Source organism: Eubalaena glacialis, chromosome 8 (assembly GCF_028564815.1).
Source record: "Eubalaena glacialis isolate mEubGla1 chromosome 8, mEubGla1.1.hap2.+ XY, whole genome shotgun sequence".
NCBI classification, from domain to species: domain Eukaryota; kingdom Metazoa; phylum Chordata; class Mammalia; order Artiodactyla; family Balaenidae; genus Eubalaena; species Eubalaena glacialis.
In genome coordinates, this window is record NC_083723.1 from 51714663 (window position 1) to 51734794 (window position 20132).

The 20132-nt window shown below is 39.5% G+C and overlaps 1 protein-coding gene across 1 annotated transcript in view; it reads right to left on the reverse strand.

Annotated features, from left to right (window-relative positions):
* CCDC126 (coiled-coil domain containing 126) overlaps window positions 1–14674 on the reverse strand; it is a 35674-nt gene extending 21000 nt beyond the window's left edge. Inside the window, exons 1-2 of the mRNA XM_061197684.1 lie at window positions 14447–14674; window positions 484–872 (exon numbers count right to left, since the gene is read on the reverse strand). Of these exons, the coding sequence (XP_061053667.1) occupies window positions 484–721 (238 nt within the window). The 5' untranslated portion in view covers window positions 722–872; window positions 14447–14674. The remainder of the gene's footprint in view (window positions 1–483; window positions 873–14446) is intronic.
* Between the last annotated feature and the right edge of the window lie 5458 nt (window positions 14675–20132).

Genomic DNA, 20132 nt, shown 5'->3' on the forward strand with positions numbered 1-20132 from the left:
AGAATGGGGGTTCGCCATGTCAGAAAGACCAACCCTGCAATTAGAGGGTTAGGGCTTTTCAGTTGGGGGAGGCAGGGGAGATGGGGAAATTGAGTTCAACCAAGTGGTTAATGATTCAATCATACCTACACAATGAAACATCAATAAAAACACTGATTATGTAGAAAAAAGTCATTATTTTAGAGATACATATGGAAATATCTAGCAGTGAAATGTCACAATTTTTAATTTAAATATTCTCCAAAAATTGGAGAAAACAAATATTGCAAGATGTTAAAATTGTTAAAATCTAAGTGATGGATATATGGGTATTTATCATGTTTCTATTTTTCAGTACATTTGAAATTTTTCATAATAAAAAATCAAGATAAAATTACTTTGGGAACACCTGTGCATGAAGTCGTGAGTTGGATTTCCATGACTATCTTTAAATGGGGACAGGATGAAGAGGAGAAAACTAGGAATATTCTACCGTTATCTTACCATATCCTGCCATAGAAGCGCCATTCTCGACATCCACTGTGTTCTTATTTTCCTCTGCTAGAGCTTTAACGTATCTTTTGCTTAAATCTAGTATTTGTTCACGTAACTTGACACTGCTTTGATGTCTTGGTTGTTGAAAAGTATAGTGCAGTAACATCAATCCCCAAATGAGTCCAAATATAAGCAACAGTAAACTCAATTTCTGGGACATATTTTTTCTTGAGATTGTAAAAATCATTTCTGATGAAGCAAACAGACTCAACTGAAAAATGGTAACTAGAGGCAAGCCACCAAACAATCAAGACTTTTGAAAGAAGAAAGAAAAAAATCTCCTCCTCTAATGTATATTCTTCATCTTCAGCAAGGTTGCCTCCAACTCTCAATTAACTCTGTAAAATTGAGAAGAAAAAAGGTGATTAGTCTTAACCTACATCAGTAACAGAATAGACAATGATAGATAAGAAGAGATTCTATAAACAGTTTTTATTTGGAACTGTATCATCTTCTTTGATAACTTTCTCTACCACTAAATAAGCTTCCGGGTCTTTTATGAGCTCCATTTACACAGCTCTTCAACAATTTAAACTAGAAATAAATGTCAATTCATTAAAACTACCTGAAAGAAATGCCACCACGGTCACAAAATTCTTTGAATGACTTCTCATCATTTGTAACTAAAACTATGGATATATAAGATTTATAGGAGATCTCAGTCTATTCAAATACAGGTCACCAACCTAAATGTGTAAAAGCAATTCCTCCTCCTCCTCCTTTAAAAAAAAAAAAAGAGGTTGATGCCAAAATGAAAGTAAGAAATAAGGAAAGGTGAAACAGACTGGAAGATGAAAAAGGCTGTCTGACTAAAAAAATAAATAAATAAATAAATAAACCCACAATATACATAAGAATGCCAGTATTTGAAAATGTCACTAGAAAATACTACTAATGGCAGTGAGATAATCTTAAAAAGCATCCAATCTAAGATGAAAAATAAGTTGTAATTTCTAAGTTCACATTTTTAAGTTTATACCAGACATGACATGTGCTAAAACAGGTAGAAATTTTTTTTTACCTTTCCAAATTTACAATTCTAAATTTTAAATAATGCAGGTGTTTTTATAATTTATAAAATTTTATAGTTTTTATAACTTAAGGAAAAATTGAAAGGTTATACTTCAGTTTTTTAAAAAAGAGAAAGGTAATGACAATCATGGAATCTTCAAACACCTGGACAGTAACAATGTGCATGAATCACCAAAGTGTCCAGTGAAGAAAACTCTTCAATTACGTCTAATGGAGTAAAATTCTTTAGGAAGACGCATACCTGGAGTCAAAAAGTGCCTTTAACAGCTTAATGAAAATAATCTTAAGAACTTTTTAACTTCCTAGAGTAGTATGGTCAAATAAAACATATTAATTCTAACCCACTTAATGGGGTATAATCAGTGAACTAAACAAATCTAGTTTGAGGATAATAAGACTAGAAATGAATACAGTATCAATAAAGGCGAAGCACTCAATCATTTTCAACACATATTTATGAGCCAGCATATATGCTAGGCAGTAGGAAAACCATGTTTTGCCCTAGAAATTTGCTTTCCAGCATAGGTGCTTTCAAACCTTTTTTTAAATAAAATAAGAAAGTATTTACTCAATAATCTTATGCAAAATATCAAAACACAAAATACATACAATCAAAGCTTCTCTAGCAGATGCATGTGTGTTGAGGTATGTGTAAGTGCGGGACCTCCTGCCCTGCCAACTCTTGTTCGGAAAATGGCCACTCTTACTCTCCCCCACCCTGCTACCTAGTCCCTGACACGCGTCTAATAAATCCTGGAGCTCCAAGGTCTGAAGAACACCAATCTACTCTTGTTGAAGTGTACTCATCCTGCCAAACCTCACTACAAGCATGACTACACCACTAACTGGGTATATTAATTACTATGGTAAACTAATAACAGTATTAAAAATTAGGAATTAACTCATTTTCTAATTTTCTTCCACTTCTGCTTTTTTCTTTAGTTACCATGCACACAATAAATCCCCTCAGACCTCATTGAAACAAGACCATTAATATCAATACTGGATTTTACTAAACTTTGCTTAGCAAAGTAAGGTAAACGTTAGCTAATATTTTTTTCTACAAAGATTTTTACATTTGAGTTCAGAAAGTAGAAATTCTGGATTCTCAAGCAAAATTTTAAAACATTCTTTGATACATGTATGTTAAAAGTATTCTTTTATAAATCTTTACAGGCTCCTATGTCTTTTCAAGTTTGATGTATATTCCTTAATGAGGAACCAGGATACTGCTTTAATCGCTGCAGTACAGTTTCTTGATTGTTTCTCCTTTGTCTCTGCATACCCTTACTTCCCTGATTAGCAACTGTTTGAATCTGCCCTTCGAAATGCAAGGAAGTCTAAGAGGCTGAAGTCTTTACCCCACAAGTAAGAAAAGGGGGACATGGAAGGGCTTTTGTACCCAGGTGGGCCCCACAGGGTCCTGCTCAGTTTCAAAAGCAGGGACTCAAAGAGGAACTTGTACACCCGTGTTCACTGCAGCACTGCAAGGTGGAAACAACAGATGAACAGATAAACAAAATGTGGTATATATATATATACAATGAAATACTATTTAGCTTTAAAAGATAATAAAATTCTGATACAAGCTACAACATGGATGAAACTTAAAGATATTATATTGATACTAAGTTAAAGAAGCTAGACACAAAAAGATAAATATTATATGATGCCACTTACATAGGTAGCCAGAAGAGTTAGATACAGAGATAGAAAGTAGAAAGGTAGATACCAGTGGCTAGGGGGATGAGAGAATGGAGAGTTATGGTTTAAAGTTTAGAGTACAGGGACTTCCCTGGCAGTCCAGTGGTTATGACTCCACACTTCCACTGCAGGGGGCCAGGTTGGATCCCCGGTCGGGGAACTAAGATCCCACATGACGCGTGGCACAGCACAAAAAAATAACCAAGAAAACAAAAATAAAGTTTAGAGTACAGAGTTTTACTTTGGGATGAAGAAAAAGTTCTGGAGATGTACAGCAGTGATGGTGAGGTAGGAGGTAGATGGGCTCCTGGGCTGAGAAGCTGGAGTTTGTCAAGCGGAGTAAATTGTAGTTTGTTTTCCCTGACACTTCAAGGTAAGAGTTAATGGCAGAAGCTGAGCTCTGCTGGAGTAAAGAGATAAGATGACCACATCTATCACTACTGAGGTCAAGGAGACCTCCCCTGCTGCACGTGCACAGGAAGGCTCCTCAGGGGTCAAAAGGGAGGGGACACTACCCCCATAATACGTGCTGTCAAATTTTCCCAGAGGCCTCCACACTGGAATCCATCTTGGCTAAAAGATGCACACACATATTGGATAGGGCCCTGGGACAGGTCAGATGTGGGAAAATAGCCAAGATAATTGGCCAGAGGAAAACAAAAACCCTGAAGAACTGCCCCATGTAAGGAATTTAAATCACCTTTCTGGTGCACTCCTCATTAGGGAGGATAGCCACACTCTTCTCTGGGTGTGTATTTCTACTTTGCTTCTGCTCTAAATAAGCTGCTTCTTTGTTCTCTTTGCACATACAGTGCCTCCAATAAAACTCTGTGCCTGCTTTACAATGTCTCTTTGTGGAATTCTTTCTTCAAAGAGGACAAGGACCAAGGTCCTCTCACCTGCCGACATCAATGGTTGCACAAGAACATGAAAGTACTTAATGCTACTGAACTGTACACTTAAAAATGGTTAAAATGGGGGCTTCCCTGGTGGCGCAGTGGTTGAGAATCTGCCTGCCAATGCAGGGGACGCGGATTCGAGCCCTGGTCTGGGAAGATCCCACATGCCGCAGAGCAATTAAGCCCGTGAGCCACAATTACTGAGCCTGCGCGTCTGGAGCCTGTGCTCCGCAACAAGAAAGGCCGCGATGGTGAGAGGCCCGCGCACTGCGATGAAGAGTGGCGCCCGCTTGCCGCAATTAGAGAAAGCCCTCGCACAGAAACGAAGACCCAACACAGCCATAAATAAATAAATAAAATTAAAATAAAATTAAAGTGAGCTAAAATTTTTTTAAAAAATGGTTAAAATGGTACATTTTATATTATATATTTTACCACTCACAACCTTTCAACGCACTATGGAGAACAGTATGGAGGTGCCTTAAAAAATTAAAAATAGAACTACTATATGATCCAGCAATCCCACTCTTGGGCATATATCCAGAGAAAACCGTAATTCAAAAAGATACATGTGGACTTCCCTGGTGGCGCAGTGGTTAAGAATCCACCTGCCAATGCAGGGGACATGGGTTCGAGCCCTGGCCCGGGAAGATCCCACATGCTGCGGAGCAACTAAGCCCGTGCGCCACAACTACTGAGCCTGTGCTCTACAGCCCGCGAGCCACAACTACCGAAGCCTGCGTGCCTAGAGCCCGTGCTCCGCAACAAGAGAAGCCACCGCAATGAGAAGCCCGTGCACCGCAACAAAGAGTAGCCCCCACTCGCCACAACTAGAGAAAGCCTGCGCACAGCAACAAAGACCCAACACAGCCATAAATAAATAAATAAATAAATAAACTTATTTAAAAAAAAAAAAAAAAGATACATGCACCCCAATGTTCATTGCAGCACTATTTACAATAGCCAGGACATGGAAGCAACCTAAATGTCCATCAAGATGTGGTACATATATACAGTGGAATATTACTCAGCCACAAAAAAGAATGAAATAATGCCATCTGCAGCGACATGGATGGACCTACAGATTGTCATACTGAGTGAAGTAAGTCAGATAGAGAAAGACAAATATCGTGTGGTATCGCTTATATGTGGAATCTAAAAAAATGGTACAAGTGAATTTATTTACAAAACAGAAATAGAGTCACAGATGTAGGAAACAAACTTATGGTTACCAAGGGGGAAAGGAGGGGAGGGATAAATTGGGAGACTGGGATTGACATATACACACTACTATGTATAAAACAGGTAACTAATAAGAATCTACTATATAGCACAGAGAACTCTGCTCAATACTCTGTAATGATCTACATGGGAAAAGAATCTAAAAAAGAGTGGATATATGTATAACTGATTCACTTTGCTGTACAGCAGAAACTAACACAACATTGTAAATCAACTACACTCCAATAAAAATTAATTAAAATAAAAAACTCTTCAACAGTTTCCCACTGTACTTAGAATAAAATTAAAACTATTTACTGAAACCAAGCAGGACCCTGTGGGGTCCTCCCGGGTACAAATGTCTTTCCATGTCCCCCCCCCCCCATTTCTTATTTGTAGGGAAAAGGCTGCAGCCTCCTAGGCCTCCCCTGCGTTCCAAACAGCAGATTCAAACAGACACTCACAAAAGGCAGGGAATGCAGAAACAAAGGAGGAGCAGTCAAGATACAATAGTGACGGGCTTCCCTGGTGGTGCAGTGGTTAAGAATCCCCCTGCCAATGCAGGGGACACAGGTTCGAGCCCTGGTCTGGGAAAATCCCACATGCCACAAAGCAGCTAAGCCCGTGTGCCACAACTACTGAGCCTTCGCTCTAGAGCCCGCGAGTCACAACTACAGAGCCTGCATGCCACAACTACTGAAACCCATGCGTATAGAGCCAGTGCTCCGCAACGAGAAGCCACCGCAATGAGAAGCCCACGCACTGCGACAAAGAGTAGCCCCCGCTTGCCGCAACTAGAGAAAGCCACACACAGCAACGAAGAACCAAAGCAGCCAAAAATAAATAAATTAAAAAAAAAAAAGATACAATAGTGATAAGCACAAGATTCCGGAGTTCAGGGTTTTTGAGCAGGAGCTGCCCATTCTCCTTGCACGGTCCTTGCAATAAACCTTTCCTAGCTCTGAACTCACATTGGTTAGTTTGGCCTCACTGTTCATCAGGCATACAAACTTGTGTTCAGCAACACGACCACAATCCCGAAGGTTCTGCATAGCTGACTTCTACCCTTATCTCTGTCTGTCCTAATCTCACACCACTTACCCCTTGCTCACTGTGCTACAGCCCAGCTAGGCGAAACACACCAAATTCTTTCTGAACTCAGGGTCTATACAACTGCTATTCCCCTGCTTGAAATGCTCTCCCCATGGCTTATTCCTTTCCATCCTTTAGTATCTAGTTCAAATGTCACCTCTTCAAAAAGTAGCACTCCCACTCCTACCCCACCTCCAGCCTCAAAGAACTCTCTATCAATCTCCATATGAAATTATGTACAGTACAATCCTCCCTCAGTACCTGCAGGGGACTGGTTCCAAGACCCCCAGTAGATACCAAAATCCACAGATGCTCAAGTCCCTCATATAAAGTGGCATAGTATTTGCATATAATGTATGCACATCCTCCTATATACTTTAAATCATTTCTAGATTACTAATAATACCTAATACAATGTAAATGTTATATAAATAGTAGCAAATTCAAGTTTTGCTTTTTGGAACTTTCTGGCATTTTTTCCCAATATTTTCAATCCACAGTTGAATCCACAGATGCAGAACCTGCAGATACAAAGGGGTGACTATATTCTATCTTTAAAACCTTAACCAAGTTATTTTATCTCCCTATACCCTAATGTCCTCACTTATATCATGGAGACAACAGTACCTATGTAATACTGGTGAGGATAAATGACACCTCATACTACTAATGTCAATAAATGTTAACATTTATTATTAGTATCAGGTACTTACACAGCAATGCCAGTAATTCTTAACAATCTTAGTAACCTGAGTTAATACAGGGGATGTTTTACTAGACCCAAATAAAACTCCTGATTAGCTCTCATGTCCCTCCCAGAAACCAGTCCCCAAAGACAAAATTTATTTCCCACTAATCACAGAAATATCTCCCCCAATCAAGCCAGTCTCTGTCTCATTCAGTAACAATAATAATGTTACTCGAAAACTGGGTTCGCCTTTTGATGGGTGTTGAGCCAAAAGACACAACCAAGCCGAAGATCAGAAGGAAGGATTTATTATCACTTGCAGCAAGTAAGGAGGGATCTTTCCCAAAGCAGTGTCTCTCGGAACAGCAAAATTGGGGAAGTTTTAAGCTAAGGGTATATGCATATTCAGGAAAGGGCTTGGGCAGCCCACGCTTTATTTGATTGAAGTCAGAAGGATCAGAAAAGGTCAAAGTCATCCCTTAGGTTCCAGCTGATCTGGTAGTTGAGCACTTCAGGCTAATCTTCACCACTGAAACAGAACTTGGAGCCTTTACAACTGATATCATTATCTTTGCTTGAATGTTTCTGCATTCTTCTGTGCCCTTAAGATCATTCATTACTGAGACCTGTTCAAGGGCAAGCATTATGGCTAGGCTTAGATCACAAAATGGCTTAGGCCAAAAATGGCTTCTCTCATGTCAAGAAAGCCATGCCTGGCTCTCTTCCTCCAGGGACCCCCCCTACCCTATCTACTTACAATAATACCTTACATTTATATAATATTTTTATTTACCAGATATGTTTCCTTACATCCTCTCATTCAGTCAGTACCAGTCAGGCTGCAGTCTTGAAAAAAATTTCTTCGCAGAATTTTTGGACAACATGAAATACCGCATTGGTAATAGTCACTGAACAATTACCCAGTCCGAAAAGATGACATAATAGCATGCTGTTGATGAGAACAGTTCCTCTTCCATATAGCCTGAAATGAGACTAGAGTATCTGCTTAAACGCTACCTGCGCCAGAAGGATTTCAAAACCTCATAACCTTACTCTAGCCCACTTTGGCCTTCTCTCACATCTCACAGCACATTACTTTATACCAACTGATTTTACACATCATATCACTCAATCATGTGTGTAAGCCTTGTCTCTTTAAGTCCCAGGTCCTTTAAGGGCAAGAGTAACATGCCCTACACTGCAGCCACAACTCCCACACAGCCTAGAGAACAATCAGCAGAGATGCCTTATATTTAAGCACACCCCTGAGCCTAACCCCAGCATCTCCCAAGCACCAATATGACCTCCCTGCAATGTTTCTGGGGGGTAGAGGGGCAGAGGAGATGGGAATTTCAAGATAAAATTACAGTCGGTGGGTTGCATATCCACAGACTGAACCAACTGCAGACAGAAAATATTTAAGAAAAAGAAATTCCAGAAAGTTCAAAAAGCAAAACTTGAATTTGCCATGCACCGGCAACGATTTACATAGCATTTACGTTGTATTAGGTATTATAAGTAATCTAGAGATGGTTTAAAGTACACAGGAGGACGTGTGTAGGTTATATATGCAAATAATATGCCATGTTATATAAGGCACTTGAGCATCCCATAGATTTTGGTATCCATGGTTGTGGGGTGGTAAAGGTGGAGGTGGACCTGGAACCAATGCCCTGAGGACACCAAGGGACAACTGTATCTTCAATTATCCATTTCTAGGCTGGAAAGACCTGAGAAGAAATCTAATTCAATCTTCTCACATTTCAGATGAAAGAAGTAAAGCCCAAAGATGTTAACTGTCCTGCCTAAAGTGAGGCAATGAGTTAGTGGCAAAAAGCGCACTGGTCCTGAACACAGGTCCTGACTCAGTATTTAGGTTTTTCTCTATACTATACTACCTCCTGTACCTCCATTAGAAGGATTGCATTTGTAAGTACTGAATGAATTGTAATATTAAATGAACCATGTTCTTTTTTGCTTTAAAGGAACGTAACAAGAAAACAGTAATGGCGGTTTAGGGCAATGATCCTAAAATTCTGAAGATGTGTAATTTGGACTGTTCTTTAAATTATCAAGTTCACATATTAAAGTTCAAATATGTTGATTCACATAAATCAAAGTATTACAAAGTTGCTACAAGAAGAATTTAAGAAATCTTCAATCTCTTTTTTTTTTTAAACATAGGCAAAAAACTACAATAGAAAAAATATGAAGTAAACAAAGATAAATACAAGGTCTTCTGTATGTAGATATCTTCACCATGATCAATAAATACAATGATAAGAAAGAACACATTTCCAGGAAAAAAAGGAATGGAGTGGGGGGGGATGCAGGAAGACCCATATTCAAACACAACCTTTACTACGTGCAGTTTCATTTAAAGCATGAAAGAACTTGATTTATTTGCTCACTTATTCATTCACAACATTTATTAAAGCACCTACTATGTGCCAGAAACAAGAGATGTAAAAGATGAAACGAGACAGGATTCCTGCTCTTCTGGAGATCATGCTTTAGTAGGAGTGGGATGGTAACAAGCAAACACAGAAACAAGCCAATTGCAGCTTGTGATAAATTGCTATGGAAAAAATAAACAGGGTGATGTGAGAATGTGTGAGGAGTCTACATGAGGTATGAGGTATGAGGTCAAGGAAGGCCCTCTAAGGAGGTCTGATCTGAGAAAGAAGAGGAAGTACAAAGTCTGGTTCCAATTTCCTTCTAACTCAAACCTTTAAGAATTCCAACCAGAATCTTGGGAGGAGGAGTAAATTCCTCATTCCTAGTCTCCTCAGTACAAACACAGGAGAATGAGAGGGATCCCAATCTCCACATGGAATGGCCTGCTTTGGAGAAATCGTCCAAAGTGAACAAAAGGAAACTCACAAGCAAAGAAAGCTCTGTATTCGCCTTTCTTACGAAAATGGCAGTTCCACTGTTTGGTAACATATGAACAGTAATGACCTGACATGGTGGACTTTACACAGAAAAACATACTCTTTTTGGCGTTTTCTACTATGAAGAGGGCGGTGGTAAGATGAGGCAGAAATAAAGTCTATATAGCAATCCACTGGCATGTTACTTTACAAATGTTATTAAGCATTTTAAATACAATTTTTCAAACTCTAAAATATTCCTGGTGAAAAAACACAAAAGTAGAAAAACAAAGAACACGGGAAAATTTTTTTCTTAATTTGTATATTTACTGTGTTACAGGTCTCAATGTATTCACTCCAATTTACAAGATTTACACATAAGCAAAGATCTGTCCAAAGCTCTATTATGCCACTTGCCAAACAGCAAACATGCAAGCAACTAGATGTCTGAGCAATTTTTCAGTGGTTTCTCCCTAGCCAAACACCTAAAGACAAATATGTTAGTACAACATTATTACTAGGGAAGAGTAAAGATGGACAATCAGTGAATATTTAAACTAGAACACCCTCATTTTAAAGATAAGGAAAGTGAAGCACAAGGATGATGACTACCCAATGTCAAAAGAATGGGGGAAATTAGGCATCCAAACTCTCAGCCCAGGACTCCAGCGCTATTTCAAAAGCAAGGAACAAGAATCTACTTTTCAACTGGCACTTTTTAAACAACAAGATGAAACAGAAACCTTCAGAGTAGGTTGTACACAATACAGATTTTATTTTGTGAAACTTTTTTCATTTTTTTTATATATATATTTTTCATACACAGATATGCACACACAGAGTTACATATCTACGGAGTCTTGAGGTAAAAAGATCTCTTGCTACAGGTTGCAGTCAAAAATATTAAAAACACTACATTTCATACTGCCTATCTTGAAATACTTCCTTGTATTTATATTTTTATGCAAACGCTGCAAGAGCAAGGCTGAAAACATTCATGGATGGCCAATCCTACCTTGGAAATCTCTCCTTCAAATCCCATTTTTGCATTCATTCAGTGCTCTACTTTTTGTGCCGTTGACTATAGCTAAAGTAACTATCAACAGCGATAGCAGCAACTAGCAAGCACAGAAGCTCTCATTCAGCCAAAGGTGCTAGAAGAATCACTGTCTATTGGTCTCCTAAGAAATTTATGGCTGGAAAAGCAGATATTTATTACAAAAAGACACAGTGTGTTCACTAGAGCGCAGAGGTTCAGAGAGTTCTCTCCAAAAAAAGAAATAAGTACGCCACAGACTTGCCTTTGAATGTAATTTCAGGGGAAAGGCTCATTCCTAAAATATTTTCTATTTTCTCTACATAATATTGCCTGAGGCTAACATCTAGGGGAAAAAATTTAACATAGGACACAGCATCCACTCCTAATTAGGTCTAAGATTTAAAATGTGAACTGCCTTGGGAGAAGCTACACTAAAATTCCAGCTAAGATACAGAAATATCACATCTCAAGATACAAGATCATTTTTCGATGGCATACTGGGGAGAGGCAAGAGAAGACAACAACATTGAAGAGCATAAAGACAGATAAAAGAAAATGGGTAAAATAAGTCAGGGTTAAGAAGAGAATGTTAGAGCAAAAGGGAAACTACCCAATCACTATGTCACAGTAAAAGTTTAATCCAAAATATATTACGCACTACTAGATGTTTCCGTCTCGGAACCTGACCTCCCCACTGCCTCAGCCAATCATGTTTTGTGCCACATGACCCCATGTCCCCTTCCACAGCTAACTAGACTAGCACTGGGCACCTTTGCCTGAGGCCTCCAACAAAAATTGGCCCCTAAAAAACCCAATATGTTGGGAGTAGGAGCAAAAAGTAAAAGAAATCACACAAAAAAACAATGAAGTTGAATTAGGGATTGACAAACTCAAGTTATATAAAAGCAAGCATAATAAAGAGGCTATGAGTCTGCCTGCCAGTGCAGGGGACACGGGTTCAAGCCCTGGTCTGGGAAGATCCCACATGCCGCGGAGCGACTGGGCCCGTGAGCCACAACTACTGAGCCTGCGCATCTGGAGCCTGTGCTCCGCAACAAGAGAGGCCGCGACAGTGAGAGGCCCGCGCACCGCGATGAAGAGTGGCCCCCGCTCGCCGCAACTAGAGAAAGCCCTCGCATAGAAACGAGGACCCAACACAGCCATAAATAAAATAAATAAATAAATAAAAATTTAATAAAGAGGCTATGAGTAAAAATAAAGAGATACGTAGTAGGGAGGAAGAGAACTAAGCATGTCAAAAATGCAGAGAAAACATGTGCAGCTCATGAAACAGGGATGAAGCGGTCAGGAGAGATTTTTGTTTATGGCAGCTTTCTAGTTCTGTCGTGTATATCCCCTTCCTCAAGGTGACGGGGAAAAAAAAAAACCTAAGACACAAATAAATGACTAAAAGGGTTTACATCATTTTTTTTCCACATTAAAAAAGCTTATCATTGCAAAGTCTGAGTTAGAAGAGTCCTTGGAATCAGATCAATTCACTATTTGAGAGAGAAGGAAATTGAGGACCGCAAAGGAAACTAAGGTTGTATAAATAGTGACAGAGCTAGGACAAGAACCAAGGTCTCCTATTTCCATAGTCATTACTCTCTGTCCTAAACAGCACTAAATATCACCAACAGAGAAAAATTTTTACTCAAAACGAGTATTTCTGCCACACATTTTAAAATGAATCAGAAATCTTTATGTGCATTATGCCATCTCCCACAGTTTAAATTTTTCACTTATTTACTCTCTGGTTCTCTGGTATTCTTATGAAATACATTCATTAGATTTCTGCTTTTCTTTGTAAAGGTATTTTTTTTAATGCATGTGTCACTCAAGACACTACACAAAATTCATCATGCTCCACTGGCTTTTCCCCACCGTACCTTCAAAAACAGCATTACTCAGAACATGTTATTTCACAGACTGCACAACAGTGCTTGAACTCAAAGTAGTACAGAACAGACATTTTAACTGAAAACAATTTCAACTAAGGACGATAATGATTTCCCTGAAGAAAAACTCAACACCTATGTCACTAAAGTTCAGAGAAAACAGTGCAAGAACAATCCAAACTGAAGAAGAACTAATGTGAAATGTTTCAAGTCATTCCTTATAAAATGTAATCATTTTACATTATAAAATGCAATCATTCAATTTATCCCGAGACCAAAAACTACAACTTGGAAACACAAATCCCAAAGAGGGGAAATTACTAAACAGTGGGAAAGTGTAGAGAGAGGAAGAAAAAAAGTTGACACAGGGTAAAGGTGGTGAAGCCCCAAGTCAGGACTACAGCACACCTAAATGCTTATTCTGCCAGAACAAACACTTAAGCTCCTCTAAGGATCCCCTACAGGACACAGCTGGGGGTGAGGTGAATAAGTCCTTGAATCTAAAGCTGATCCACAGAAAAGCAAAGTCATCAATTTCCTAAGAACATTCTCAGCCATCTTAAAACAGCGGAAATTGAGAAGACAGCATATTTTAAAGAATTCTTTGCTTAGGTTTAAGGTGAACAAGGTATATATAAAGTGAAGAACACACAACCTAGAGTGCTAATGATTAAACAAGGAAAAACACAAAACTCACCAATCTAGGGGCCACTTCAGTATAGCTAATGTATCATACTCAAAAGAATTTTTTCGTCAAGCTAAGAATTCATGGCGTTGTAAGCATATTACTTCTTATTCTAGCATCTTTAAGGTGTGTACTGTTACCGCCATTTGGTGAGAAAATTCAGGCTTAGAGCCTTTAATTAACCAAGGTCACTAAAGCCAGGCAGTGCGTCGATCGGGATTGGAACCCCGGCTGTCTTAACAAGGCTTGCGAGAGTATAAGCCGCAGTCGACACAGCTGTGTAAGTTCATCCTTACCAGTCACCCAGGAGCTGAATTTTGAAGAGGAAATCTAAAAAGGGCATTTGACTTTCTCTCTCTCAAAGTAGAAGAGAACTGAGCTGTCAGAAACAGAAAGAGAAGTGAGTGCGGCTGCCGCGCGGGCGCTCCATACCCCCAGCTCAGGTCAGTCGCTCCCCAGCGCCAGCGACCACGGGACCGAGCCCGCCCTGCTCGGATCACGCAGCCCGAGCCACGCTCGGTTCTCCGCGCGGGGCCAAAGGGGCGCGGCTGTCACACCCGGAGGGGCAGGGACAAAGAGCCTCCCCGGCCGTGGCCCGGGGCTGCGGGCCAGTGGCCGAGCCGGGGCTCCGTGGACGCCCGGCGGCAGCGGCCCCGATGGGGCGGGGTGCGGACCGGTGCGTAGCGCGGCAGAGGAGGGGCGGCCGCCTGTCCGAGGGGCTCAGCCAGAGACGCGGACAGGGCGAGCGGAGACGCCTTCCCTCTCGCCCTCTCCCCATTACCTTGTTTGTGGGCTTCTCGTCACCGTCGCCGACGCCAACGGGCTTCCAAGCCGGCAAGGCGCAGCGAAAGCCGATTAGCGGGCGTCAGCAGCCTCCTGCGCCTGCGAAACAGCCTCCAGGTCGGGATGGAGAAAGGCCGAGGCTGGGAATCAGGGATAAGGTTGGCTCCCAGCTGGTGGAGATTTTACTCCTCTCGTCCCTAGCACTCTGCTTCCGCTCCGCCTCCTGGCCCGGCCCTTTCCCCACTTCGGAGACCAGCCGCCCGCAACGCGCGGCATTGTGGGGGTTGTAGTCCCGGAATGCGGAAGAGGCGGCACGTGTTTCTAAGCCGTCGGCATCTACTCCGGGTCAGGACGACGCCGTTGCACAGCAACCAGAGGCGCCTGCAGGCTCCTTTTTCGGATGAGCTTAGCTTGAGGGAGGAGTTCTCTCTGCCTTCATTCGCTGCGGGCGCGGAAAGGAGAGCGTAGGCGTCTCACTCATACCCTCCAGCTGGGAACTAACAGTTACACGCTGTTGGCTTGAGGCAGAAGGGCTTAGTAGTGATTAAAAGTGTACTACTGATAAGAATGCCCGTTTTTGCCCCGAATGTCCGTAGCCAACGGAGTAAGGCAAAAATAACCGACTAAAGATTGAACAGGAAGAAACAAAATCGTTATTTGTCATAGATAATATCAATACTATGTATGTGGCAAATCCAAAAGAATTTGCAGATAAATTGTTACAATTAATAAGAGTTTAACAAGGTTAATAGACACAAAAATAGTATTCTTAAAAAATACTTATTTCTATATTCCAGGAAAAAAAGAGAATTGGATTTTCTTTAAGTTAGAGAATTTGAAACTTACAATACCCTCAAACCAATATCAGATATCTAGGAATAAATCAAAGAAGTGCAAGACCTATATGAAGGACACATTTTAAAAACATTGAACAAGACCTAAACAAATAAGAGATAATAACACGTTCACAGATTGAAAGATTCCATACTGAAAGATGTCAAGCCTCCCCAAATTAATCTGTAGACCCAGTGCAATTCCAGATAAATTTCAGTAGATTTCTGTGTGTGCGCGTGTGTGTGTGTGTGTGTGTGTCAGAAAGAGAAACTTAACGAGCTAATTTAAGTTTATGGAAGAGCAAAGACAAGTATATATGAGGAAGAGGAAATAAAACAAGTATATATGAGGAAGAGGAGGAAGATGACTTGTGCAACCAGGTATCAAGCTTTATTATAAAGCCATAGTCATTAAGGCAGTGTGGTATTGGATCAAGGATGCACCAATATACCAATAAAACAGAATGAAGAGCCCAGAGATGCGCCACGGCTTCAGTAGCGACAGCCGCTCCCAACGATAGGTCTGAGCCTCGCCAGCCCCTCCCCCAGGAGACCGATGCAGTCGGCCAACCCCTGATATTTAAAAAAAAAAAAAAAAAAAGAATAAAGAGCCCAGAAAGTCTCATCTGTACATGGAAGTTTGATTTACGTTGTCATGATGGCAATGCAGAGGAATGCCTAAAGGATGGTTTTCAATAATTGGTGCTGGGACAAATAGATTTCCATTTGGAAGAAAAAAAATGAAATTGGGCTCTTTACATTACACACCAAAATCAATTCCAGGTGGATATTAGACATAAATTTGAAAGGCAAAACAATAAAGCTTTTAGAAGATAAAATAGGAGCAAATATCCATGACCTCAAGAGTAGGGGACAGACTTTTTTAATTAATCCAAAAGCACTAATTATAATAGAAAAACTGATAAATTGACTACATTAATATTTAAGACCTGGTTTCATCAAATGACACCGTTAAAAGAGCTAAAAAGCAAGCCTCAGAATCAAATAAGAAATTACAGCATTATGCTGTACACCTTAAATTTATACAGAGCTGTATGTCAGTTATTGCTCAATAAAGCTGAAAAAAATTTACAGTATATAGAACCAAGAGAAGTCTTGTATCCAGGATATATAAAGAACTACAGTCATAAGAAAAAGAAATGAACAGGCAAATTACAGGGGAAGAAATCCAAATAACCAGTAAACCTGTGAAAAAGTGTCAATCTTATAAGAGAACAGGGAAATTTGAACTGCAGCAAGATAACACTACACCACCGACCAGAATGGCTAAAATGAAAGAGACTGACAATTACAAGTGTTAACTAGGAGTAGAGCAACAGGAATTTTTCACTTTACTATAGGGAGAGTAAATTAATAGAGCAGTTTGGAAACATTGTTTGGCCTTATCTACTAAAGTACAGAGGCCTGTGCATGACTAAGAACACAGGCCTGTACATGACCAAGCATGTCACTTCCAGGTATATACCCTAAGAAAGGCTCATGTGCACCAAGATGCACGTGCAAGAATGTTAACAGCAGTACTGTTGTTATAGCTAAAAACTGTAAACAACCCAATGTCCTCTATCAACAACAAAATGGATAAATTGTCATATAATAATAGACATAGAATATAACAGAGAAATGAACAAACGCCATGCAATAATATAGATGAATCTTAAAATATAATGTTAAGAAAAAGAAACCACTCTCGAAAGAATATATAATGTATTACTCCATTTTTATAAAGTTCATAAACATGAATAAAGAATGCATACTTAGGTGCTGAAACAGTAAAGAAGAGGAATGAAATAGTTACCATAAAAAGGAGGTTAACAGCTACCTCTTAAGACAGAAGGAACCCTATGGGGAGAGGATTGAGACTGGGAAGTCTCTTATGGTAGGGAGAGGGGGGAGAACACAAATATACAAAAAGCCACAGTAGAATGTGGTATCTGCTATATGTAGAGAAAAAACATTTCTATCTGAGTGGGTAAAGTCCACATGGTAGCCAGGCACAAAGGAGAAGAGGCAATACAGATCATGTATACAAAAACATGGGATAACATGGATACAGATTACCTGAGCTGTCCAGTACAGTAGCCACTAGCCATATGTGGCTTTTGAGAGCTTGCAGTGTGGCTAGTCTGAATTGAGATGTGCCGTAAGTGTAATATACACACCAAATTTTGAAAATTTACTACAAAAAACATTAAATATCTCTGATAGTTTTAAAATACTGATTATATGTTAACACAATAATATTTTGGATATATTGGTTAAATAAAATACATTATTAAAATTAATCCACTTGTTTCTTTTTACTTTTCAAATATGACTACAAAGAAAAATAAAACTGCATATGTGGATTGCATTATATTCCTATTGGACAATGCTTCTATAGAGATACATCAAACAAACAGACAAACAGAAAGATAGGACAGAGCAAAAACTTAGAAGGCTTAAATGCCAAACTAAGAAACTTTTACTTAATTTGAGGAGCCACGCAAAGTTTTAAGACGGGGAGATAGTTATGTATTTGTCCGTGAGATTCTATTTTGTTATCTAATATTTATGTATGTTAAAGCAATCTCCTCTATTAGATTATAAACGCATTACTATCCACTGTTTCCAGACACTGGTAGAAGGCACTCGGTAAATATATGATGAATAAATAAATCTTCCTACTGGCCTCATACACAAATCTCTGGATACCATATATATTTAATAACTGCTGTTTGATAGAGGTTTCCCTGGCCAAAAGATTCATCTATTGTTATTTTCAAGATTTCTCATCACCTCCATTCTATCCCACATCTGGGTAGACAAAGAGTAAATTAATTTGGAATGTTGAAGGTAATAATTATTATTATATTTTATAGCACTTTACAACTTAGAAATCTTTTTCTTAGATGCAGTGGGATGTATTGCCAAACTCCGCCCACTCATCTGTCAAAGGGAGACCTAGAGTCAAAAGAATGTAATCAGCTAAACTCTGGGCTAAACCTGTGGGGAAATGGTGGCTCTTTCCTGAGAGTTTGAAATATGGAGAACAGGAGGAGGGAGAGACACAGGTCAGAAATGAAGGAAGCCTCCCTGAAGGACACTATAGTTGGGAAAGCCTAAAACTGGAAGCACCTTCCACTGGGCTTTGAGGGGTACATTCAAGTTAACAGAATCTTTGCTCCTCCTACATTGTGATATGTTTCTGTGATATACCTGACCCTTGGTGGACAGTTCTATTTTTCCACATAATGGTCCAAGGGTTTGGTCTTGGGGAGTCTGACAGGCTAGGAAAGGGAGGCCCTAACCTGCCCTTCTTTGGGGTTTGGGAATGTGAGAGGAGCCTGCTAACCACAGGAAAAGTTCCTAATCAAAAGTGTAATAAAGGGGCTTCCCTGGTGGCGCAGTGGTTGAGAGTCTGCCGGGGGGACGCGGGTTCGAGCCCTGGTCTGGGAAGATCCCACATGCCGCGGAGCAACTGGGCCCATGAGCCACAACTACTGAGCCTGCGCGTCTGGAGCCTGTGCTCCGCAACAAGAGGGGCCGCGATAGTGAGAGGCCCGCGCACCGCGATGAAGAGTGGCCCCCGCTTGCCCCAACTAGAGAAAAAGCCCTCACACAGAAACGAAGACCCAACACAGCCAAAAATAAAAATTAATTAATTAAAAAAAAAAAAAGTGTAATAAAGAGTTTGGGCCAAGACAGGTTTTTTGTTTTTTGTTTTGTATACAATATGATATGTTTTTATTTAAGTATGTGTCTTTGTATATGTATATACACATATATATCATTTAACAGTATGTAGAAAAACCTATATCAAAATAAAAACAATGTTTAGTTTTTTTTTATTGTATATGGGAGTATAGTTGATTAAAAATGTTGTGTTAGTTTCAGGTGTATAGCATAGTGATTCAGTTACACATATAGATGTATCCATTCTTTTTCAAATTCTTTTCCCATTTAGGTTATTACAGAGTATTGAGCAGAGTCCCCTGTGCTGTATAGTAGTTCCTTGTTGGTTATCTGTTTTAAATATAGCAGTGTGTACATGCAAGACAGGTATTTTAATTGTCTGCCCCTAAGCTATATCCTGTGACCATTAACTGATTGCATAACGCAGGTTGCTCTTGCCAATGAATAAATACATCCAAGTCCAGCAAGAACTCATCATATCTTGCCTAATTCAAATTTAGGCTTTCCTTTATAGAAAGCAGATCTTATTTATTTAAACTCCCAGATGTAAACTGCAGAAATGCAAAGATGAGCATTCAAATTATCAAGATCATAATGACCATTATATCTCCTAGCAGGTGCTCACATGCAGGGAGATAGATTTTAACCAACCAAAAGGTGCAAATATGTATCTTTTTTTTTTGCTAACTTGCCTAACCACAAAAATTACCTATATTTTGTTCATTATTATAAAATTCAGAATAATTACCCCATTAAAGTAAATGAATTGATGAATGCTATTGCATTCAAAGCTCATTACTATACATTTTTTCCACATAAGGAGCTAGATTTAGAAATTAAAGCCTCTGGATATTCTAAATTAGATTAAATGGATTCAATTTTTAATAACCATGTTTGATAAATCCCAAGGATTAAGCCACTTTCCTTGGCTATGACTTAGTTTACCCATTCGTTAAAAAAATGTTTAGGTATCTCTCTACTTACTCTTCCTCAAATAGATTATGAGATCTTGTCAATCAAGATGTATGACATTGCAAATTTAGAGAAAAGATGTGACACAGTGCAGAGTTGTATTAATATTCTGGTCTAAGCATTACCCAACTTTATTGCCTTTTAATTCTTACAATCCCAAGAGCTTTGTCTGTCATAAGTTCCACT